This window comes from Scyliorhinus torazame, chromosome 9, assembly GCF_047496885.1.
Source record: "Scyliorhinus torazame isolate Kashiwa2021f chromosome 9, sScyTor2.1, whole genome shotgun sequence".
NCBI lineage: Eukaryota > Metazoa > Chordata > Chondrichthyes > Carcharhiniformes > Scyliorhinidae > Scyliorhinus > Scyliorhinus torazame.
Genome location: NC_092715.1, coordinates 98,650,161 through 98,675,864, shown reverse-complemented (window position 1 = coordinate 98,675,864; position 25,704 = coordinate 98,650,161). Strand labels below are relative to the sequence as shown.

The 25,704-nt window shown below is 47.0% G+C and overlaps 1 protein-coding gene across 5 annotated transcripts in view; it reads left to right on the top strand.

The window, feature by feature from the left end:
• Positions 1 to 25,704, top strand: part of mctp1a (multiple C2 domains, transmembrane 1a) — a 1,185,582-nt gene that overhangs the window by 568,801 nt on the left and 591,077 nt on the right. For all 5 annotated transcript variants that reach the window (XM_072516301.1, XM_072516303.1, XM_072516302.1 and 2 more), the window contains one exon: positions 12,574 to 12,704. In XM_072516301.1, the coding sequence (XP_072372402.1) occupies positions 12,574 to 12,704 (131 nt within the window). The remainder of the gene's footprint in view (positions 1 to 12,573; positions 12,705 to 25,704) is intronic.

Sequence of the window (25,704 nt, the reverse complement as noted above, 5' to 3'; positions counted from 1 at the left end):
CTTTTGGGCTCTCCAGAGGAGCCCCAACGGAATTTTTTTGATTTAATCCCATGTGGGAAGGTGAAGTAAGGTCCCCCCCTTACGTTGTATGGCCGAGATTAGCGGTGTAGCGGCGGGAAAAGAGGCTCTGGAGCAGCGGCAAAAACGAGGGGGAAAAAGCAAGATGGCGGAGGGCGGAGATCGAGCTGCATGGGGGCCGGACCAGCAGGAGTTCCTTAAGCGCTGTGTGGAGGAGCTCAAAAAGGAGGTGCTGGCGCCAATGCTGTTGGCGATCGAGGGGCTGAAGGAGACCCAGAAGGCCCAGGTGGTGGAGCTTCGCGAGGTGAGAGATAAAACGAATGAGAACGGGACGAGATCCTGGACCTGGCGGTAAAAATGGAGGCTCACGAGGCGGTGCACAGGAGGTGGGCCGAGAGAATCGAGGTCCTGGAGAACAGGTCGTGGAGGAAGAATCTCCGGATTCTGGGTCTCCCTGAAGGAGTGGAGGGAGCTGATGCTGGGGCGTATGTAAGTATGATGCTCCATTCGCTGATGGGTGTGGAGGCCTCTCCGAGCCACCTAGAGCTGGAAGGGGCTCACCGGGTCCTGGTGAGGAGACCCAAGGCTGATGAGCCGCCAAGGGCGAAAGTGGCAAGTGTCCTCGCTTCGCGGACAAAGAAAGTGTTCTGAGATGGGCCTAGAAGGTGCGGAGCAGTAGATGGGAGAATGCGGTGATCCGAGTTTACCAGGATTGGAGCGCGGTGGTGGCAAGGAGGAGAGCTGGCTTCAACCGGGCCAAGGCGGTGCTGCATAAAAAAAGAGTCAGGTTCGGCATGCTGCACCCTGTGCGACTGTGGGTCACTTATCAGGACAGACACCATTATTTTGAAACGCCAGAAGAGGCTTGGAACTTTATTCAGACGGAAAAATTGGACTCGAACTGAGGGGATGTGGTTGTGGGGGGAGATGTTGGTTGTATATGGTTGTAAATATGGGTAGAGATTACTTCATGGGTGCGACGATGGATGGGGATGTGGGTAGAGTTCTGGTTAAAATTCCCCTTTTCTTTTTTCTTTTCTTTTCTGTAGACGAGATGATGGGGAATGAGGGCGTCGGTGCTGGAGGGAGGCGAGACTCTGGGATGAGGGAACTGGGATAATGGCCACTACAGGAGCTGCGCCATAGGGGGCTGGGCGGGCTCAGGAAAGCGCGGGCTTTTTCCCGCGCTAAAAGGGTGGGTTGGGGTGGAGGAAGGCAAGGAGGAGGAGAGACTCCCAGATGGGGGAGATCAACGGGAAGGCGGGGAAGCTGGGGTCAGCAGAAGTCAGCTGACTCACGGAAGTAATATGGGGGAGCAAAAGTGCTAGATGCGGATCTGGGGGGGAGGGAGGGGGGGGGACATAAGAGTTGCACTGTCCGAGGGGAAACTGAAAATGGAAGAGGTGGTCGGGACGGGGGTTCCCCGCCTGGGGGACTGGAGGGTGCGGGACTGGCCTAAGATAGGAGATGGCTAGTCGGTGGGGGGGGGGGGGGGTGGGCAGGGGTAGCCCCCCAATCCGGCTGATCACGTGGAATGTGAGAGGCCTAAATGGGCCGGTTAATAGGGCCCGAGTGTTCGCGCACCTGAAGGGACTGGAGGCAGACGTGGTCATGCTTCAGGACACACAACTGAAGGTGGCAGATCAGGTCACGTTAAGGAAGGGATGGGTAGGACAGGTGTTCCATTCGGGGCTGGATGTGAAGAATAGAGGGGTGGCAATATTGGTGGGGAAGCGGGTGTCGTTTGAGGCCAAGAACATAGTAGCGGACAATGGAGGCCGATACGTGATGGTGAGCGGTAGGTTGCAGGGGACGGAGGTGGTACTGGTGAATGTATATGTCCCGAACTGGGACGATGCGGGATTCATGAAACGGATGTTGGGGCGTATTCCAGGCTTGGAGGTAGGGAGCTTGATAATGGGTGGGGATTTTAACACGGTGCTGGACCCAGCATTAGATTGTTCCAGATCTAGAACGGGGAAGAGGCCGGCTGTGACCAAGGTGCTTAGGAGGTTTATGGACCAGATGGGGGGAGTAGATCCGTGGAGATTTGCCAGGCCTTCGGCCAGAGAACTTTCTTTTTTCTCCCACGTACATAAGGCCTACTCCCAGATAGATTTTTTTGTTCTGGGCAGGGCATTGATCCCGAAAGTGGAGGGAACGGAGTATTCGGCCATAGCCATTTCAGACCATGCCCCGCTTTGGGTGGAGCTAGAGCTGGGGGAGGAGAGGGACCAACGCCCGTTGTGGCGGTTGGATGTGGGACTGCTGGCAGACGAGGAAGTGTGTGGGAGGGTGCGGGGGTGCATCGAAAGGTATCTGGAGGCCAACGACAATGGGGAGGTGCAGGTGGGAGTAGTATGGGAGGCGCTAAAGGCGGTGGTTAGGGGAGAGTTAATCTCCATCAGGGCTCACAGGGTGAAGAGTGAGGGCAGGGAAAGGGAGAGGTTAGTGGGGGAGATTTTAAGGGTGGACAGGAGATATGCAGAGGCTCCTGATGGGGGACTACTCAGGGAGAGATGAAGCCTCCAGACGGAGTTCGACCTGTTGACCACAGGGAAGGCAGAGGCACAGAGGAGGAAGGCACAGGGGGCGATATGTGAATACGGGGAGAAGGCGAGTCGGATGCTGGCACATCAGCTCCGTAAGAGGATGGCAGCGAGGGAAATAGGTGGAGTCAAGGATGGCAGGGGAACTACGGTGCGGAGTGCGGGGAAAGTGAATGAGGCATTCAAGGCCTTTTACGAGGAGCTGTATAGGTCCCAGCCCCCAGGGGAAAAAGAGGGCATGCGACGATTCTTGGACCAACTGAGGTTCCCGAGGGTGGAGGAGCAGGAGGTGGCTGGTTTGGGGGCGCCAATTGGGGTGGAGGAGCTGGTTAAAGGACTGGGGAGCATGCAGGCAGGGAAGGCCCCCGGGGCCGGATGGGTTCCCGGTGGAGTTTTAAAGGAAGTATGTAGACCTGTTAGACTCGTTGCTGGTTAGGACCTTCAATGAAGCAAGGGAGAGGGGGACCCTGCCCCCGACAATGTTGGAGCCGACGATCTCTTTGATCTTGAAGCGGGATAAGGACCCACTGCAATGTGGGTCGTATAGACCGATCTCGCTCCTCAACATAGATGCTAAGTTGCTGGCAAAAATGTTGGCTACGAGGATTGAGGATTGTGTCCCAGGGGTGATTCATGAGGACCAGACGGGATTCGTAAAGGGCAGGCAGCTAAATACTAATGTGCGAAGGCTCCTAAATGTGATAATGATGCCATCGGTGGAGGGAGAGGCGGAGATAGTGGCAGCCATGAAGGCTGAAGGCCTTTGACCGAGTAGAGTGGGAGTACCTCTGGGAAGTGTTGAGGAGGTTTGGGTTCGGGGGGAGGGTTTATTAGTTGGGTTAAGCTCCTGTATAGAGCCCGGGTGGCGAGTGTGGTCACGAACCGGCGGAGGTTGGAGTATTTCTGGCTGTATCAAGGGACGAGGCTGGGGTGCCCCCTGTCCCCTCTGCTGTTTGCATTGGTTGGAGATGGCGTCCTGCAAAGGAATGTGCCTGGGGCGCTGGTGACGGCACCGCTGCCGCTCTCGCCGACAAGGTATACCACGAGTCCGGTGGTGGCGGCAACGCTAAAGATCTGGGGGCAGTGGAGACGGCACAGGGGTGCGATGGGAGCCTCGGTGTGGTCCCCGATCAGAGATAACCATCGGTTTGTCTCAGGATGGATGGATGGGGGGGTTTCAGAGCTGGCATCGGGCAGGGATTAGAAGAATGTGGGACCTGTTCATCGATGGGACGTTTGCGAACTTAGGGGCACTTGAGAAATTTGGACTACCCCCGGGAAATGCCTTCAGGTACATGCAAGTGAGGACATTTGTGAGACGGCAGGTGAGGGAATTCCCGCTGCTCCCGGCACAGGGGATTCAAGACAGGGTGATTTGGGGCGTATGGGTCGGAGAGGGCAAGGTGTCGGCGATATACAAGGAGATGAAAGAAGAGGGGGAGGCTTTGGTAGAGGAGCTGAAGGGTAAATGGGAAGAGGAGCTGAGGGAGGAGATTGAGGAGGGGCTATGGGCTGATGCCCTAAGTAGGGTTAATTCCTCTTCCTCGTGTGCCAGGCTTAGCCTGATACAGTTTAAGGTGGTTCATAGAGGGCATATGACGGGGGCGAGGCTGAGTAGGTTCTTTGGGATGGAGGACAGATGTGGGAGGTGCTCGAGAAGCCCAGCGAACCATGTCCATATGTTTTGGTCATGCCCGGCACTGGAGGGGTTCTGGAGGGGAGTTGCGGGAACAGTATCTAAGATGGTGAAAGTCCGGGTCAAGCCAAGCTGGGGGCTAGCACTATTTGGAGTAGTGGACGAGCCGGGAGTGCAGGAGGCGAAAGAGGCTGGTATTCTGGCCTTTGCGTCCCTAGTAGCCCGGCGAAGGATCTTTTTAATGTGGAAAGAGGCGAACCCCCCCTCCAGCGTGGAAGCCTGAATAAATGATATGGCAGGGTTTATTAAATTGGAACGGATAAAGTTTGCCTTGAGAGGGTCTGCGCAGGGTTTCTACAGGCGCTGGCAACCGTTCCTGGACTATCTCGCGGAGAGGTAGCTGAAGGTCGGACAGCAGCAACAGCAACCCAGGGAGGGATGGGGGGGGGTGGACACATCATTCGTGGGGGGGAAGGGCGGAGGAGGGAGGGAGGGGGAAGTTTTTTTTTTTCTGGGGGGCATTTGAGCAAGGAAACACATGAACGATCCGGAAAACTGACATGTACGGGAGGAATCCAATGTACAAAGTTCTGTATTTTATTGACTTGTCATGTTCATATCTTGCTGTGCGAGCTGTCTTTCGTTTTGTAACGGGGGGGGGGGCGGTTTTTGTTTGTATGGTTGAAAATTTTGTTGAAAAATTCTTAATAAATATTTTTTTTTAAAAAAGGTTTCTACTTACTGTTCTCTGTTCAGAATCTTTGGGAGAGAACCTTTCATGACTAAGCTGAAACACTTCTGTTCAGATGAGAGTTCGAAGACCCAACTGCATTGTCAGACAGACCTGGCTCTCCCATTAACTCTATCATCTCTACTCAAAGCATTGGACATTGTTTTGTCTCTTCTTACAAGGTGTCCCTTGTTCAGCCAGAATCAAATACAATACACCTCATAGATTATCTGCACCCCAGAGGTCATTCATATGTAAACAATTATTCCATTAGCTAGCTAGGGTGACTGCCCTTGACATAAAGGCAGCATTTGACCAGCATTTGACATAAAGGCAGCATGAAAGATCCCTCGCAAAACGTGAGTCAACGGGATTCGGTGAAGAACTCTCTGCTGGTTGGAGCCATACCTGGCACAAAGGAAGATGGTTGTGGTGCTTGAAAGTCAATCATCTCCGCTCCAGGGCATCACTGCAGGAGTTGCTCAGGTTAGTGTCCTTGGTCCAACCATCTTCAGCTGCTTCATCACAAACCTCCCATCTGTCATAATATCAGAATTGGGGAGGTTTGTAGATGACAGCAAAATGTTCAGCACCATTCTCAACTCCTCAAATAATGAAGCAGTCCATGTCCAAATGCAGCAGGACCTGGACAGTATCCAGGCTTGGCCTGACAAGTGGCAAGTTATGTTTGCATCACCAAGTACCAGGCATTGACCATCTCTTACAAGAGAGGATCTAACCATCACACTTTTACATGCAGTGGCATTACTGTCGTTGAATCCCCCATAATCAACATCCTGAGGTTACCATTGATCAGAAACTAAACTGGACTAGCCATATTAATACTACCTACTATCAGAGCAGGTCAATGGCTGGGGATCCTACGACCAGTATTTCACCTTCTGACACCCAAAGCCTGTCCACCATCTACAAGGCACAAGTCAGGAGTGTAATGGAATACCTGCCATTTGCCTGGATGAGCGCAGCTCCAACAACATTCAAGGAGCTTGAAACTAACCAGGACAAAGCAGCCCGCTTGACTGCTCCTCCTTCCACAAATATTCAATTCTTACACCACCGACAAACAGTGGCAGCCATGTGTACCATCTACAAGATGCACTGCAGGAACTCGCCAGGTTCCTTAGGCAGCACCTTCCAAACCCACGGCCACTACCATCTAGAAGGACAAGAGCTCTAGATACCTAGGAACCCCACCACGTGGAGGCCCCCTCCAATTACTCACCACCCTAACTTGGAAATATATCGCCGTTTCTTCACTGTCGCTGGGGCAAAATCCTGGAACTCCCTCCCTAACAGAATTATGGGTTTACCTACACCTCTGGGACTGCAGTGGTTCAAGAAGGCTGCTCATCACTACCTTCTGAAGGGCACATAGGGATGGGCAATGAATGCTGGCCTAAACAGCGATGCCCACCCATAACTTTTAATCTGTAAAGAAATCTGTAGGATTCCTAGCCTTTGACTTGCTCTGGTAGCAGGTAGTATTAATACGGCTGGTCCAATTTAGTTTCTCAAGATCTTTTAACATAATTCTTCACCTGAATCAATGATTGCCTCACTTTTATGACACCTTAATCACAACTCTAACAGCCATAGTGCTCGTATACAATTTAACCCAGGATTTTTAATAACATTACTGAAAAAAAAATATTAAGTATGACAATTTCTTACATTTTCACATGCATCATAAAAATACACCAGGCTCGGTGAGTATTCTCTTCACTGGCTTGTTTAGTGATCTTTGAAGATATATGTGTCGAGGATCAGTTGTTCCCCCAACGCCTGTCATAAACCTGTCACCACAAGGAATAAGGATACAAAGTAGAATAAAGCTCTGTACCCCCCCCCCGCCCACCTCTTGAAGTGAACAATGCATATTGATTAAATATCAGAGCAGACCTGATGGGCCGAATGGCCTAATTCTGCTCCTATGTCTTATGGTCTTATTTTAGAGGATATCTCAAACATGAACAAGCATACAGGAAATCTCAAACATATGTGGTACTATTATCAAAGTTACACACTACTTTTACTTACCTGCGCACCTGATTAATCATTTAATACATTTTCATCAACTGGTGCAGGTAGGGCAGTAGATGTTGTCTATATGGACTTCAGTAAGGCCTTTGACAAGGTCCCTCATGGTAGACTAGTACAAAAGGTGAAGTCACACGGGATCAGGGGTGAACTGGCAAGGTGGATACAGAACTGGCTAGGCCATAGAAGGCAGAGGGTAGCAATGGAGGGATGCTTTTCTAATTGGAGGGCTGTGACCAGTGGTGTTCCACAGGGATCAGTGCTGGGACCTTTGCTCTTTGTAGTATATATAAATGATTTGGAGGAAAATGTAACTGGTCTGATTAGTAAGTTTGCAGACGACACAAAGGTTGGTGGAATTGCGGATAGCGATGGGGACTGTCTGAGGATACAGCAGGATTTAGATTGTCTGGAGACTTGGGCGGAGAGATGGCAGATGGAGTTTAATCCGGACAAATGTGAGGTATTGCATTTTGGAAGGTCTAATGCAGGTAGGGAATATACAGTGAATGGTAGAACCCTCAAGAGTATTGAAAGTCAAAGAGATCTAGGAGTACAGGTCCACAGGTCATTGAAAGGGGCAACACAGGTGGAGAAGGTAGTCAAGAAGGCATACGGCATGCTTGCCTTCATTGGCCGGGGCATTGAGTATAAGAATTGGCAAGTCATTTTGCAGCTGTATAGAACCTTAGTTAGGCCACACTTGGAGTATAGTATTCAATTCTGGTCGCCACACTACCAGAAGGATGTGGAGGCTTTAGAGAGGGTGCAGAAGAGATTTACCAGAATGTTGCCTGGTATGGAGGGCATAAGCTATGAGGAGCGATTGAATAAACTCGGTTTGTTCTCACTGGAACGAAGGAGGTTGAGGGGCGACCTGATAGAGCTATACAAAATTATGAGGGGCATAGACAGAGTGGATAGTCAGAGGCTTTTCCCCAGGGTAGAGGGGTCAATTACTAGGGGGCATAGGTTTAAGGTGAGAGGGGCAAGGTTTAGAGTAGATGTACGAGGCAAGTTTTTTACGCAGAGGGTAGTGGGTGCCTGGAACTCGCTACCGGAGGAGGTAGTGGAAGCAGGGACGATTGGGACATTTAAGGGGCATCTTGACAAATATATGAATAGGATGGGAATAGAAGGATACGGACCCAGGAAGTGTAGAAGATTGTAGTTTAGTCGGGCAGTATGGTCGGCACGGGCTTGGAGGGCCGAAGGGCCTGTTTCTGTGCTGTACATTTCTTTGTTGTTCTTGTTGTTCTTTGTGTACAATCACAATTAATTTCTATCCTGTGCTGGCCTAACTTGTGAAAACCATGATATTACTTGATCAATAGGGAGAACAAAATCAGCTAAGTTTCCAACATGATAATTTTATAATATTGGAAAGTGCATATATGGGCATAGAGTAAAGTTTGGTGGGCTGAACAGTGACCCAACAGTCAAATAGTTTACTACCGGGCACAGTCCACACTGTAAGGAGGACTTAGATTTAGATGGGACGTTACAGGACGTATGAAACCATAACTCATCATGAGTCTCCACTTTAAGGAGAGAAGGAGGGATATTTTTTTTAAACTATCCATTTTCCCTCAGAGTTTATGACAAAATTAAAATCATTTGAACATCCTGCTTTATAATCAGTTCCAGATATGTCTTTTTCAGGTGACCCGCCTAGTAAATGCAAATGCATTCATTTACAAATAATAAGCTCCCCAATATGAGACTGTCATTTGGCCTGCTAGTAATCTATGATTAAGAGACAGGCTTACATTTGAGTCAAGGGAAATAAAATGGGACAATTTTGTTGTTCATTCCTAAAGGAAAGAAAATTAGGGAATAAGCCTAAAAATACATTAGCCGCCAAAATAACAACAACGTTTATTTATATGGAACCTTTAACATAGTAAAACTTTCCAAAGCTCTTCACAAAGCATTAAAAAGAGAAATGACACCGAACTACACAAGGGAAAATTAGGTCAGATGACCAAAAGCTTAAGATCATTAAAAATAGGAGCAGTAGTAAGCCATTCGGCCCATCGAGCCTGCTCTGCCATTCAATAAGATCATGGCTGATCTGACTGTCATCTTAACTCCACTTTCCTGCCTGCCACCAATGAACCTTGGCTGCCTTGTCAATCAAAGATCGACTTTAATTTTCCAGCCTCCCGCCCCCACCCGTGATGTGCTTTCCCGTGGAGGTAGCGGTTCACCATTGACCACCAGCAGCATCCCACCATCGAGTAACCTGTGGTGGTGGTGGTGGTGGGTGGGTGGGGGGGGGGTACTTCAGCAGCACTGGAAGATCCCACCAGAAGGAAGGGCTGCAAAATCCTGTCCCAAAACTGTATATAGTACTTCTGGTGCAGTCTCACCAATGGCCTGTACAGTTGCAGCAGAATTTCCCTACTTTTATACTTCATCTCATGTAACAAAGGCCAACTTTTCATTTACCTTCATAATTACTTGTTGTGCCTTGAGGTTAACCTTGATGAGTCATGTACAGAGACTCCGAGATCCATCTGTACTGCAGCATACTGCAGTCTCTTTCTATTGAAATAATATTCTGCTTTCTGCCTCAGTGGACAACCTCACACTTGTCACATCACAGTTTTGTCAAAGAGGTTTTAAGGAGTCTTAAAGGAAGAAAGTGGAGTGGAGACGCAGAAAGGTGCACTGAGGATACTCTGGAGCTTAGGGCCCAGGTAAATTAAGGTGTGGCTATTAATGGTGGATCGATTAAAATCTGGGAAGCTCAAAAGGTCAGAATTAGAGGCACAGATATCTCAGAGAGTGGCAGGGTTGAAGGAGATGAGAGAGATAGTGAGGGGTGAGGTAATAGAGGAAATCGAAAACCAGGATGAGAAATTTTAAAAACTGGGTGCCAATGTAGATCAATGAGCACAAGGTTGATAGGTGAGTGAGACTTGAGGCAATAAATAAATAAAATATATCAACTAAATAGAATGTAATATAGATTTTCACTAGATGTGTGTCTTGATTAATTAGCCCCATCCCTACAGATAAAAAGACAACATGGAGATTATGTTTGAAATGACAGTGAATTGATTACCTCTCCCCCAAATAGTGGCAGACAACTCTTTTTTTTTGTGCTGTCAGAAAAGTTATTGAATGAAATTGAAACCGGAATCATTCCCACTGCCCTTAGCAAGGTATTGCCTTCTTAAATCTACAGCCAGTTGACAGCATGATTTCAGCTGTGAACATCTGCTCCCACTGATTGTGTACATAATTAAATGCCTCCTAATGTCCAACACACAACAAACTGTATGAGAACATGACCAATTCCTATTGGCTGTCAGGCTATGCAAATGTTCAGACAGAGTAGGGCATCAAGTACACTGACCAAGCACATGGGGCAGGATTCTCTCAGCCCGGGGCCGGGCCGGAGAATCCCCGCGGCCGGCGCGAATCACGCCACGCCGCCCCGATGCTGGCACGCAATTCTCCGCAGGGCGGAGAATGGGCGCCATTGGCGTCGCCGTGGTTAGCACGGCGCCGGTTGGGGGCCACCCTACGAGGCCGGCCCGCTGATTCTCGGCCCAGGATGGGCCGAGCGGCCGTCGTAAATACGCCGAGTCCCGCTGGCGCCGTCCACACCTGCTCTCAGCCGGCGGGACCTTGCCGTGGAAGGGTTGGGGGCGGCCTGTGTGGGGGGGGGGGGGGTGGGGGCTTCCGATGTGGCCTGGCCCACAATCAGGGCACACCGATCGGCGGGCCGGCCTCTCTGGCTGGCAGACTCCTTTCTTCCGCGCCGTCCCCTGTAGCCATGTGCCATGTTGCGTCGGGGCCGGCGAGTTGAAGGAAGCCGCTGCGCATGCGCGCGTTGGCACCGGTGCCACAGCGCATGTGTGCATTGGCGCTGGTGCCACTGCGCATGCGCAGATCCCTCGACGCCCAGTTCACGCCACGATCAGCAGCTGGAGCATCGTGAACCACTCCACTGCCGTGCTGGTCCCTTTTGCGAGCTAGAATTAGTCATCGAGTCGGCCCGTTCACGCCGTCGTAAAACGCGACGGCGTTTACGATGGCGTGGACACTGCCGCGGGATTAGAGAATCCCGCCCATGATTCTCCCATTCTGTTAATTTCTTTCCAGCATTATTCATAGCTAATGTGAAAGTAATATACTACTGATGGCCAAATATGATTGATTGCGTACCACTGGATAGAATAGTTTGGGTTCAAGCCACACCTCAGAGACTTGAGCACATTATGTAGGCTGATATTTCAGAACTGTAATTTCAGAGGAGCCGTCTTTCAGATGAGTTTGTGGGTGCGATCTAATGGCCTCGCACACCCGACTCGAATGGGATCCCAATTTGCATAATTAGGTGTGCAGGTAAGCTCACTTAATATGTTCATGCTCGAGTTACCCAAGGTGGGGGACCTAATGGCCTTGTCTCTGAGACTCCAGCGGGTGCTGTTTATCACTGGTTTCCACAAACATGGACCAGGCCAGGCTGGCAGTGCCCAGGTGGAACCTTTGTAAGTTGGGGTGTTCTGTAGGATGTGGTGGGGGGTCCAGAGATCAGGGCATAATTTTAAAATGGTGCCCCGATCACTTTCCGCACTGGCGAGTTGAATTTGTTATTATCATGAATGAGCCTAAGTGCAGCCTCAGCAGGGCATTCCTCGCCAAAGCCCAAAAATTAAGCAGAGTCCCATTCAATAGCAGGGTCATGGTAGTTTCTAAAATGGGGCTCTATTTCATTTCCACTAAATCATGCCCAGTAAAATAGTACACTTCTCTGCCCTCTCAAAGAGTGCAAAGGATATGGTACAATTTTTTTTAAAAAGTGGGTGCAAAACATACTTCTGGATGTGATTGGCCCTGGCACGTGATTTCATACTGGCTGGCCAATTAACAGGTAGCCATAATGAAAAGGACACTGGAAAAGGCTCCGCTGGGTTTATTTGCTGCAATTCACCCAAAATCTGCCAAAACAGTATAAATGTTTTTTTAGCAATTTTCAGTGCAAATTATATTCAACACAAATGAAGTTTCTGTGCTCTTTTACACTAGCTTAAAAAAAAATGATCGCACGAGTAGTCGGTTACATCGCAAAACTGGCCCATTTAGAGGCCTTCAAGGAGTCTCCTAAAATTAATCTTTTAGAGGAACAAATTATGAGTATGTTATATTAACTTTTGAATATTCTGTTTTCTAATTTACGATTAAAACCTGACTGTTGTATACCATTGTAACTAGTAATTGTTTTTTGACTGTTTAAAAGTGATTTTCTGTTCTTTAGTTCAGGTTACATACACCAATTAAAATTGTTTCGTGTTTGTAATAAGCTAATTTTCAGTCTTATTAATAAAACTGACCAGTTAAGTATCCTTCCTAATATATCAGGGAATATTTTTTATTGTAAACATTTTATTTTTCTATTTATGTTTTAACGTTCTATTGATTACATTGTTCACAGCAGTTCACCACCAGTTGAAGCCAAAGTGGCCTGTGTGTTAATATATGTTGGTAGTATAGAGTGAAATTAGCAATGCTTATCTTGGTGCTGTCTACCAGATAAATCTGAGTGTACTTTGTGTTGAATTTTTCAGGCTATTTTAAAAACTCTGAATCCTCAGTGGAGGGAACAGTTTGATTTCCTTCTTGCTGAGGAAAAGGATGACATCATAGACATCACTGTGTGGGACAAGGACTCTTTGAAAAAGGATGACTTCATTGGCAGGTCTGTAATAATATTTTGGCTCTCTTAAATCACCAGATATCAATCTCCTGTGGGTAAAATATGTCTTCCTTTCAACTCATTGAATTCCTCGCATCCATCTCTTAACCATGATAGCTCTCCAGAAAACTTTGTCAAACAAAATTAAATATTTCAACTGATTTCATCTTTACATTTGTATTTACTTGGGCAAGTATCCTTTGTGGTTTTAATGTTCATTATCAGCAACAGTTCCACTTCCTCTATTCTACTGATCAAGTCATGTTCTTCAGTTCCCTGCCCAAAGGCAGGTCCTGACCAACAGCATCACGGGTAGGACAAGGATGCAGGTCTTGAGTGCACCTCAGACGGAATGAGGATTGAACAATTTAGGCCTATACCCTCTAGAGTTTAGAAGAATGAGGGGAAATCAAATTGAGGTATACAAGATGATTAAAAAAGGTATGGATAAAGTAGATGTGGAGCTCATGCTTCCCCCTTGTGGGGCATTCTAGAATGAGAGGTCATAGTCTTCGGATACGAGGTAGCAATTTAAAATAAAGTTGAGGAGAAACTACTTCTCCCAAAGAGTTGTGAATCTGTGGAACTCGCTACCCCTGAGTGCGGTGGATGCTGGGACAGTGAGTAAATTTAAGGAGGAGTTAGACAGATTTTTATTTGATAATGGGTTGAAGGTTTATGGAGAACAGGCAGGATGACGGAGTTAAGGCCAAGATGAGATCAGCCATGATCGTATTGATGCGTAGAGAGTGCTTGAGAGGCTAAATTGCCTTCTCCAACTCCGAGTTCATGTGTCCCAAGAAAGAACTATTCTGGCTGATTTCACCATCCAGCTCTTGGTCTGTAACACTCTAGCTAACAACACCCCAAGCACAAATATGGTGTTCATGACCAATAAGGCAATTTCTTGATTAATATGAAGATCAGAGGTTAGGGGGAGAAGGCAGGAGAATGGGAATTGGAAACATATCAGCCAGGATTGAATGGTAGAGCAGACTGGATTCTGCTCCTATATCTTATGAACCCATGCTATTGAAAACAATCTGCTGTCTGGCCAACTGACACCACCCCAAAGGAGTTTGAGTTGCAGTGGCAACATATATTTTTACATGCATGTTATAGTCCTGAATTATGTATAGTGATGGGAGAGGCTTGACTTTTCTTTCCATCACTTGGCTGGCCAGGAATCTCTCCCGCTTTTACTGTGTGTGGTGTGTGTTGGAAGATTTCACATATAAGTTGACACTCAACCTGTGAGTGTTGCCATCAAGTCCTGGAATGGGATTTGAACTTGAAGCTTCCAGCTCAGGATCAGGAACGCTACCCACCTCCTCAGGACCTCCTCAGCAATGGCAAATACAAAGTATTTTTTTATCCTGACTCATCCATATCTTTGATCAGGTGGTTATTCAGTTTATTTCCTACATCTGTTCCTCTCCCCCAGTCTTACTCTTTATATTGCTGGACTTTTTAAAGTTTATGTCTGCCTTTCGGACAGCCTCCCACACAAATCATACCTGTAAACCAATCCTATCTTTCCTTGGATAAATATAAATTAATTTCTGGGATTCATTTTAATTAGATGTACTGCTAATTGGGCACATTAATTTTCCCAATCCTTAAATTCATGTTGTATAAACACTATTTACATTACAGTCTTCCAAATTGTATTTTTATGAATTAGCAAACAGGGATATGGTTGAATATCTTTGGGACTTCTTGACCATTGCCATAACTTTGACAGACATTCAGTGAGTATATGAAGTTTCTGCTGAAGCTATGGTGACCCAAGGAAATTCATTGTCATGGTCTTTGAGAATTCTTTGTTTATACCTGGTTCAGCTTTTGATACTTTTGTTTGTGCTGGAGAAGTAATTGTCATTGTAGCTGGCATGTAACATTTCATTTTTTCCCCTCGACAGATACGGTTCTTTATCTTGGTTCCATCATGCCTTTCATTCTGCTATTTGTTATAAAATTTCAGTTTGTGATTCTGCCATCTTGATTAAACTGAGGCATCCTATCCAAACTTGATTTCTGGCTGAACATATATATTTGGAAAGTGGAAGTTGCGGTCTTCTGATGCCTATGGCTGATACAATTTTCCAATCCCTTGCTAAATTTTCTTTCTTGATGTTTGGTCTGATCGCAATTTGGACTTCTTTGAAAGTATTTTTCAAACCGCAAAGTGTCAGCGAAATGTTTCAAAGACTTAAGCGATCTCCAGCATTGGTCCACGATAAACATGAGAAATCAATCTTATCAAGCCTCCAATTCACAGTCGCACACCAAAATGGAAAACTCAAGAATATGGGGCACGGGCCTGTTTATTTTACCGTGTTGCTCTGGTGTCCAAAATAACACAAAGAAAACACTTGCATTTACATTGTACCTTTCATGATCTCATGACATCCCAAAATGCTTCACAGCCAATTAAGTGTAAGTCACAGTTATAATATAGGAAACATAACAGACAATTTTCACACTGCAAGATCACACAAACAAAAATAAAAGAGTAAGAAGTCTTACAACTCCAGATTATATCCAACACGTTTATTTGGAATCACTAGCTTTCGGAGCGCAGCTCCTTCATCAGGTGAGTGAAGAGGTGGGTTCTAGAAACACATATATGGACAAAGTCAATGATGCAAGATGATACTTTGAATGCGAGTCTTTGCAGGTAATTAAGTCTTTACAGGTCCAGACTGTGCGACTGGAGAGAGGGATAATCACAGGTTAAAGAGGTGTGAATTGTCTCAAGCCAGGACAGTTGCTAGGATTTCGCAAGCCCAGGCCAGATGGTGGGAGGTGAATGTAGTGAGACATGAATCCAAGGACCAGTTGAGGCCATACTCATGCGTGCGGAACTTGGCTATCAGTATCTGCTTGGCGATTCTGCGTTGTCGAGCGTCCTGAAGGCCGCTTTGGAGAACTTTTACCCAAAGATCAGAGGCTGAATGCCCTTGACTGCTGAAATGTTCCTGACTGGAAGGGAACATTCCTGCCTGGTGATTGTCACACAATGTCTGTTCATCTGTTGTCGCAGTGTCTGCATGGTCTCATCAATGTACCACGCCTCGGGACATCCTTTCCTGAAGCATATGAGCTAGACAAATAAAAGATGTTTTAGGTGTTAGTTGAGATTATGGATGTTTGAAAGGATGCTGTAAGAACCTTCCTGTTCTTCAAGTTGTTGCAAAGAGCATACATGTGAGAGGATAGATGGCAGCACCTCCAATTTGATTGTATTGAATGATGGAACAGCCTCGGCCCTACTTATTATGCTCCTTTGCCCGCGTACAGCAGATCCATGGTACTCCACAGACGTTTCAGTTTAGATGATGTGACTAACTTGCCCTCCATTAGTATTGTGACCCAACTACCCCCTAAATTGAGTTTAGCTAACTCAACATGGACGATGGATTAAACCTAAAACCTTTTTGGGTCTCTATGATTTCGTGCTGCATCAAAGCATGGCAGATCTTCATATCAGCATCAGGTTTGCATTTATCTAGTATTTCTGACATAATAAGTCTCAAGGTGTTTCACGGGAGTGGTATCAAGATATGAAGGCAGATGACCAAAAGCATTGCCAAAGAGATAGATTTTACTAAGCGGTTTAAAGAAGGAACGAGAGCTAGAGAGACGGTGAGATTTAGAGACAAAATTTGAGAGCTTATGGGCCTTAGCAGATGAGGCATGCCCGTCAATGGTGGAGCAACAGAAATCTGGGATGCACAACACACCAGAACAAAGGCGAGCAGATTATTTGGAGGGTTGTAGCGCTGGAAGAGCTTACAGAGGCAGGAAGGGGAGAGGCCATGGAGAAAGATGAAAATAAATATTATTATTTATTATATGTCTCTGGGGTTTCCAATGATCATTCACCAAAGCTCCCCCAGAAATCTCTCTTTCCTCTGACTGGCCTCCGATCCATCTCCTTCTCCCTTTTCCCCACGATAGGTCATCGTTCTTTCAGCTAGCTAAGGCCATAAGCTCTGGTAATCCCTCCCGAATTTAATTCTGCCTCTCCGCTAACCTCTGCTTTGTTAGCGCCCAGCTCTTTAATCAAGCATTTGGTCACCTCTCCTGGATCTTCTTCTTTGGCTCACTATCCATTTGTTTCTGATCATGTCTCTTTGCCCTTCTGCTTTCACCCACTCCCTTTTCATCTAAATTTTTCTCATCTTTCTGTATTTTATCAGTATCGTTATGATCTGCCCACCTCTGAACTTACCTTTAGTGTTCCTTCTGAACTCCAGATTTACTGTCCTATATATTGTAGGTGAGACCACTCTATGTATAGATTTGTCAAGCTCAACTCGTCGGAAGGTGCCTTGCTCAAGAGGGGGAAAGCGATCAGAGGATTGCCAGAAAGTCAAGGGGCATTCTGTGCCAGGAATGTATTCTCGCAAATTGTGCACTTTATGCAAAGTTTGGATAAGTCAAACAGGTGATTTCACAATTTTGCCCAGTAGGTGGCAAACTCCACCATTTCTCCAAAACATTGCCATGATGAGAAGTCCCAAGTATGAAAGTAGCTTGAACTTTAGTCAAACTTCAGTCAACTATTTGAACTGAATTGTGGTTTTCATGGGTCTGCTGACACAAGTTGATGTGTGAATCACAATATTTAATTTGGGGCCTGACTGAGGTGACTAAAGTTTGTGATTGCTCTATATAAAACAGCCTTAGTAGAATGTGGATAACGGAGATAAAGATGTACAATAAACGACCAGTTGGAACGATTTTGGTAAAAACTCATAAATCATGAGTGTTTTACAGGCAATCTATAACCTCTTAAGCCTCCAATATGGCAGGCAGGAAATGCAGGCACATTACAAGCCCGAAGTGCACTTCCCACCATATTGCTATTTAAAAGAAGTGTCCTAAACCCACATTTAAAACAGGTGTTCAGCTTTTTGCAGATTCCAGTAATGGGGCTGAGGCCTGTTTACAGCACTCTCTGCAAAGCTACATTTGCCCTAAACGCAGCTGGTGACGGGTCACATCAGTTCAGGATAACCAGATCCACATGTGACTTAACAGGCTGTTCTTAAGGAGACGACAGCAAACCTCTGCCAACAAGCTAAGATTTTAAAAGATAAATCCATGCCACACTCCCAACCCATTGTATCCGTTCTGGTCAGCCACCTTCCTGATCCCCTTAACTTACCAGAGGGTTGCTGTTGGTGTCATTGGATCTGACCCGCGATTCTTTGCTGCTGAGCTGCCTGAGTGAGGGGGGGGGGGGGGGGGGGGGTTGAGTTTCTACGCCAGGAATAAAAAATAGAATGAGTGGAATTTTCCACTCCAGAGACTAAATGTGGTGATGTGTGGAAAGGTTTGGACAGTTCCCACTGAATAGCATGGCAAAATTCCACGCCAGATCATCTGCTTTTCATCTCATTATATATGCAAGACCGAACAGAACATTGTACCTCATGCTCGGGTAGGCTGAGATTCATCTGCCTTGTCATTATCTCATCAGCTCATATTTCCGGTGCCATATTTAAAAGGCATCCATACACATTCACTCTCTGCAGCCCAGGACTTGTCATGCCAAGCACCAGAATGGCCCCCAGAAGATACAAGTGCTATGTGCCCAGATTTAGCGACAAGAGACTGATGGCACTCCTCCAAGCAGTCAAGGACCAGCGGGAGATCCATTATCCCCATGATGGGGACTTGAGGTCCAACAACCTCACCAACAAGGCTTGGAAGGAAGTTGCCCGGGTGATCAGCACCTGCACACTACAGAAGAGGACCTCTATCTAATGTTCTCATTCGCTCTCCGAGGGTAATTTAACCACTCTCAACTCTCACTCTCAAGGCCATCAGGTATTCGCAGGGTTATGGTCCACCGGGATCACCAGCACAAGCACAAGTGGCATCATTACTCATTTTCTCACACACACTGCATCTTCAACTCTTCCATATCCTGCACAAGTCATGTCTATGTCCCTAACATAGATCAACTCATTTGCTTTGGCATCTGCCCTGCTCACAGTCTGTCCATCTGTCTTTACACAGGACAAGATCACCCACAATAACAGGGAGATCCCAGGCAGAAGGGGGATGCCGGAGCTCAGGCCACTCACCACATTTGAGGAGCAGATGGAAGAACTGGCAGATGAGGACAAGGACTGTTCCTGAGCCAAAGGGGAGATCAGTATCTCCCAGCACGGTAGCACAAGTGATTAGCACTGTGGCTTCACAGCGCCAGGGTCCCAGGTTCGATTCCCTGCTGGGTCACTGTCTGTGCGGAGTCTGCACGTTCTCCTCGTGTCTGCATGGGTTTCCCCGGGTGCTCTGGTTTCCTCCCATAGTCTAAAGACGTGCGGGTTAGGTGGATTGGCCATGGTAAATTGCCCTTAGTGACCAAAAAAGGTTAGATGGGGTTACTGGGTTACGGGGATAGGGTGAAAGTGAGGGCTTAAGTGGGTTGGTGCAGACTCGATGGGCCAAATGGCCTCCTTCTGCACTGTATGTTCTATGTCTATGTCTAACAAACCAGTGAGGCCCTATCCACTAACCTTCACATTAGTGAGTGCCCTTTCATGCAGATGAATATCCAGCGAATCACTAATTATCTCTGCTCTCTATTACAACCAACAGCGAGAATAAGTGGAGAAAATAACCAGCCAACCTATGAGGATGAGGTTCCTGGGACCACACAAGATGTACAGCCATCACTATGTTCACCTGTACCCTCTACCAGTTCAGAGGCACACCTCACTGGAACCTAGGTTTAGAGCAGGCTTGGGGTCACCATCTGGCAAGCACAGCACAGATTTGGGTCCACAGCAGGCAGAGGCAGTGATAGCGAAGGCCACCAACACTCAGAGTACTTGGAGGCCAGGTCCCTGTTGAGTCTGAGTCTGATAACGAGCCTCTGGAATCGGCCCTCAGAGAAATGTTGGACTCCAATGAAAGGAAGGGAACAGCAGGGACGGTTATCTTCCATGCCCTGTCTAGTGTTGTGGCATTGGCAGGCCAGTGTATCGAGATCATCATTAGAAGGGTGGCGGCTGCCATGGAGACATTGGTCCAGCAGTTTGTGTTGGATAAGCACTCGGACCTGAACACCAGTGCCATCGCCATGGGTAAGATCCATCAGCGGCTATGCAAGAGGGAGATGGGGAACTTTGATCTCCCTCCAGTGGCCCCTTCTCCTCAAGGAGTCAGGAAAGAGCCCTCAGGCATCTACAGGGAGGAGCAGTGTCAGCCAGTTGCTTCAGGGAAATCCACACACAACTCTCCTGGGCTGTTCAGCCTCTTCATTCACTTCTGCCTGTGATGCGAGCAACACCAGCTGCTTAGGCTGAGGAGGGTGCACCTGCTCCACAGCATGAGACCCAAGCAGGCCAGAGGACACCTACCAAGATCATCACAGGCAATAGAACATAGCAGTCAGAAGACTATCTCCACCTCTGCTGCAGATATGGGGATACACCTAGACGCAGCGGTAAAGAACATTTAAGAAATATTAAGAGCACAATGGTGACAGGGGTATTCATTCACTTTGTATACTTTGCACATTTCTATTTTGCTGATCTGAAGGTCTCACCTAGTGAATGGATCTGTTGCAAAGTTCCAAGGTCATACAGGTGTTCAGAAGCGCCTTATCTCCCTTCATGTCCCTTAGGTCTGTGGTGTCTCACACAATCTCAGTAGAGTCCGTCACCTTTCTATCCACAGCTGGGAATGAGCAAAACCTGTTGATCTATCGGCATGGTGAGGAAATGCAGATCTTTGACTTGCGTCAGAGGATCATATCATGTGGCATCATGAGTACAGATTTTGAAGTTTTATTCTCCTGATGCTGATACACTGAAGACTAGTCTATCTGGATCTTAAAGATGGCCTAATTTTAACTTGGTGTATTTTTCAATGGCCTTTTTGTAATGTCTGTCAAGTAATAGTCAGGGGCCTTGGCCACTCATGGCAGCCTGTAGCATGACATCATGACCACATGTACACCTATAAATTACTCCTATTGGTAGTTTCCATTCTCCACCTTTATCATAGCAGAGCTATGGACCTTGTTAGCACTTGGTGACTCCTAAAATGTCTGCTAGATGGTCATGACTATACAAGATCAGAAGTGTGTGCCTAGGCTCCTGATGCTGGACTATTAAAAGGAAGCATGCTACATTGGACCTGAAGTCTTTAGCATGGCTTGAGAGAGTGCTGGTAAATGATCAGACAATGGTGCTGCTAAAGTACTCTCTGTGCACATAAAGGTGACCTGACTTGCAGACTTGCATCAATGCCTGAGTGTGACAGATCAGTGTCCTAAAGAATGATCTCATGCTGGGGACTCAGTTTGAGGATGAAGCCAGAACATTATTCTTGCATGAGATGCTGCAGTCCAATTCAGATCTGTCCTCAAACGGTCACATGAGAACCAGTGCTAGACGATTGTCCTCCTGGCATACTGCCATGGGTGTGCTGAGCTTTCCAGTGTTGCTTCTGCATCCTGAAGGCTGCCATAAGCAGTGAAATGTTGATGCAATGCTTAAAAAGACTACACCATGTCAAATTTCTTCACAGTGCCGCTAATGGGGTTCTTATTCCATAGCAGAATGATCATGTTCTCCAGAGGCTGCCTACCTTTTCAAGGCCATTATCACGCAAGGTTGTGATTACTCATTCTCGGATTAATGTCCTTAACTGGGATGCTAAGGATAGCAGAGAAGGTGTTAAGGTTGAGCCTACATGGATGACACAGATCAAGGAGGCTCATGGGAGCTGGTTGTTTTCATCATCCTGAAGTCTTGTGGCTATAAGGATCTCACAGGCCATCTGGCCGTTATACTGGCCTCTTCTTCTGGGGCATAAATATCCTTTCCCCCTTGACATCCTCCTCATCGGAGGAGACATGCAGCCTCCCCATCTCTCTATCTGGCAAATCATATCTTCCCCACCCCCCTAGAGTGCCAGTTTATCTTGAGCGCAATGATGTGGAACACCTTCTGGGAAAAGTGCTGCCTTACTGGTCCAGACATCCGAAACGCATCTTCAAATAGCCTGCTCAATCAAGGAGCATGTTGTGGATAGAGCTGCATTGTGCATATCCTCTTAAGCATTTTGTGGCTGCCAAATGGACATCATTGGCCACTTCTTTTCAGGGTAAACATTATCACCGAAAGCTATCTCTGAATGTGCTGTGGGCCCTTGAAGATCTGTGACACCTGCAAGTATTCAAGATGAAAGAGTCATGCGAGTTCCCAGAGTATTTCACACAGATCAGCATATTCTGTTTTTGATGATCCCAGATCAGCTGCACGTTGAGAGGGTGGAAGCCTTTCCTATGAATGAATCATAGTTGTTTTCAGGGAGTTTTTAATCATAGAATCCCTATAGCACGGCAGGAGGCCCTTCTCAAGTCTGCACCGGCCCTAGGAAAACACAATTTAGCATGGCCAGCCTACCTAACCTGCGCATCGTTGGATTGCACCCACAGGAAACCCACGCAGACTCAGGGTGAAAGTGCAAATTCCATATAGACAGCCACCCGAGGCCGGAATATGAACCCAGGTCCCTGGAGCTGTGAGGCAGCAGTGCTAATCACTGTGCCACAGGTGTGCAATCATTGGCACCCTGCACCTGTGGGAAGCTGGAAATTACTGAAAATCCCACTTGTCTGGCAGCTTGGCTATCTTCATCCAGGAAGAACTGGACATAATTGTGTACCCTACTGAATAAGGCGTTGCTGACTTTGCCGGTGCATTTATGAGCAAAGAATTGTGATATTATGCAGAGGTCCCCAGAGAAGCCCAGGAATTAGCTATTTTCAAAAATGTTGTGTGGAGGTCACCTTTAGAGCTGTTGGCAATGGATGGCCTTCCAGGCTGTGTGGCATCTGATCTTCCTGAAGAATTTGGCAAATGTGAACCACATAACCCTTAATAAGAGCACTGTCTCTCGCTCAACTGCAAATAGGAGAGGCGTCTTCAGTGCACCCTGGGTTATGCAAAATACCTCTGTGGAATTGGTCTCTCTACATCAACTCCTGGGTCTTGGTGGGGCACTATTGGCCCTTGTTCCTCAGGGCAAGTCTCTTCCCTTTGCCTTGCCTGAAGGTGAGGGGCCCTTCTTCTCCTCAGTTACATGAAAGCCATCAAAAAGACAGCAATGCCTGTTGTCTCCATTGTGCACACTTCCTCGTGTCTGTGGAAAAATTGATACAAGGCATGGTTGAACATTATCGTGCAATGATCACCTTTCATCACCAAAGTCAGTACACATGGTCAGATTGCTCCTTAGGAGTAGACTCAAGCCCAGCCTTGTACTAATGTAATGACTGTGATCATTGAGGCGTGTAAAGCATGAACCTCTCAGCTGCAATATGTTGAGATCATGGGCGCATTTTGTTGAATCCTTCTGATCTATGTACATTTCTTTGAGGGGGACAAATGGTCATTCAAACCCAATCAACAATTAGCCCCAAAGTCATAATGGATTCTCCCAAGAATTTGCACCATGCGTTAAGGTGACCAATCCTTTAATTGCCATTTGAGCCTTGTTCTGGAGGACCCTTGCTCTCCATGTCCTGAAGTGAAAATTATTAGGGTGCCCCTTTCATCAGGTCAAACGTGCAGTCATCAACTCCTCCCACAAGCCCTCAGACCCATCCCCTGGCAATTTTCTTCCCATAATTATTTTCAACTCGGTCATTCCATCGGCTGTCGAAATTATGTTGGTCCACTTCTCAGACCAGCTACCAACTCTACACCCCGCCCCCACATTGACTGCCCTAGAAGAGCATTATGTACAAGTTTCCCTCTGTCTGATTACTCTCCTGTCTCCCCCTCTAATCCTGGAGCCCATCATAATTCTTGCCCTCCACCCTGAACTGTTTTTGTGGATGTCCCGTTGCCTCCATGTCAACCACACCGCGCCCCATCTTGAGACCTTATGCACAATACCTACCAAAATCTTCCCTCCTCCCCCATGAGGTCATTGAGTGTCCCCTCTTACTTGTTCCCAGTTTACAACCTGCGATGCCTCCTCTGACTGTGACTGTTATCTGCAGCCCAGCACCAAGCTATCAACCTCCAGGACCCAAATGTAAGAGGGATTGACCATACTCTGCACACCATACAGTGCGTGACCAACACATCATGGATAGGACTTTCCCCTCCCTGCCTGGGGCCAGGACATGCATGCCAGGCACAGTAGGATGGTGCATACTGCCCCAGGACTACCTTTGCTTTCTGGCATGACTACATAGTGCACACTCTCCCAGGACTACGTTTGATTTGTCCCCACTTCTTTCATTCAGTCTTGTGCTTCTGTCCATCCTTTTGCTCCTGTACTCCAGGCAATCCAACTATCCCTCGGACAACATGGTAGCACAGTTGTTAGCACAGTTGCTTCACAGCTCCAGGGTCACTGGCTGTGCGGAGTCTGCACGTTCTCCCTGTGTCTACGTGGGTTTCCTCCGGGTGCTCCGGTTTCCTCCCACAGTCCAAAGATGTGCAGGTTAGGTGGATTGGCCATGCTAAATTGACCTTAGTGTCCAAAAAAAAGGTTAGGTGGGGTTACTGTGTTACGGGGATAGGATGGGCCGAATGGCCTCCTTCTGCACTGTAAATTCTATGACTCTAATACGCTCACCCCCCCCCACCCACCCACCCACCATCCTTCAACCCCCCCTCCCACAATCAAGCTTGTGTCTTTCAGCCTTGTTGGTCTTGCCTTGGCACAGAGCAGCGGCAAACACAGAAGGGTGACAAGTATGCTACCCCTGTGCGCTCAAACCTCGAAGTTGCAAGTAAAGTGTGGTTCACCAGGCCGTTATATCCAGTTGTGATTCACACCAGTCTAATTAGCCGCTGGTGTGACCATTAGATTTGGAGGGGTGGATGATTCCGGTGAGCTGGGTTTCTAATGAGCATTCATGAGATGCAAATGCTGCAAATGCGGTTCCCAACACTGCATGGTAGGCAACCACCTAACCTGCCATGAAAGTCGAAGGCGGAAAATTGTAATCCATTTTTACACTGGAGTGCAACGGACTTTTGGCTGCACTCTGTATTTTCCAATCCCGCCCACTACAATGCCCACTGCTGGTGGGTCCACAAAAATTAGGAAATGTTATCCCACCTAACATTTCCTGATAAATGCATGGCATCCTGGGGCTTCTCTGAGTGAGATTGGACATCAACGTAGTTTTATCTTGTGTGTTTACCAAAAATTGAATTCACATTGTGATAAAGACTGTTAAGAAAGAAGAGCTAAAAATTTAAAATGTCAGTGGAGGAACTCTGGTGTCATTCTTCTCTCTTAAGGAGTTCTGTTTGCAAAGTAATTTCCACCTTCAGTTATCCAGCTTGTCCAGTAGGTAGCAGGCTTCACCACTTTTAGACAAAAGATGCTTCAATGATTTGCAGTGCGAACAAATGATAAAGCATTACTTCTCTTTTTGAACGAGTGCTGGTTTCCACAACTGAGGCAATTTGATCAGTGAATTGGCTGCAGTTTCCATGTCTGTTGCAACTTAGAGCGATGGACAGGACTGGTCAGTGGAGACAGTTCAAACTGTAACATTGTAGCCACACTGGTAAACCAGAAAAGAAATACACTGTAAATGTTTGTAAATGTTATAGTTTTTAAAAGAATCTTGAGGTAGCAGGTCTCCAGTTCTGGAGCACAGTTGTGCTGTTTAATTATTAATCTTGCGAGGCCAACACGCTGAATCGAGAAGTCCTGAATATGGAGCTACTTATAAATGCTCAGGTCAATTCTGATTGCTTGTAAATCCGAGCACGGAATAGAGACTGTTTTTTTCAAATTTAGCAGCTATACTAAAGTGTCATGCGTTTCATGTCTGTCGTGAATTTTGGCGTGGGATAGTTATGTGTTCGACACAAAATGCCAGATTTTTGCTGCCGATGCAGATTGCACAAGTCACAAAATTTCCAGATTCACTTGTTACACCTGGGAAAAAAGGACCCTGAATGTCAAGATCCCCGCTGCGGGAAGTGGATGGGAG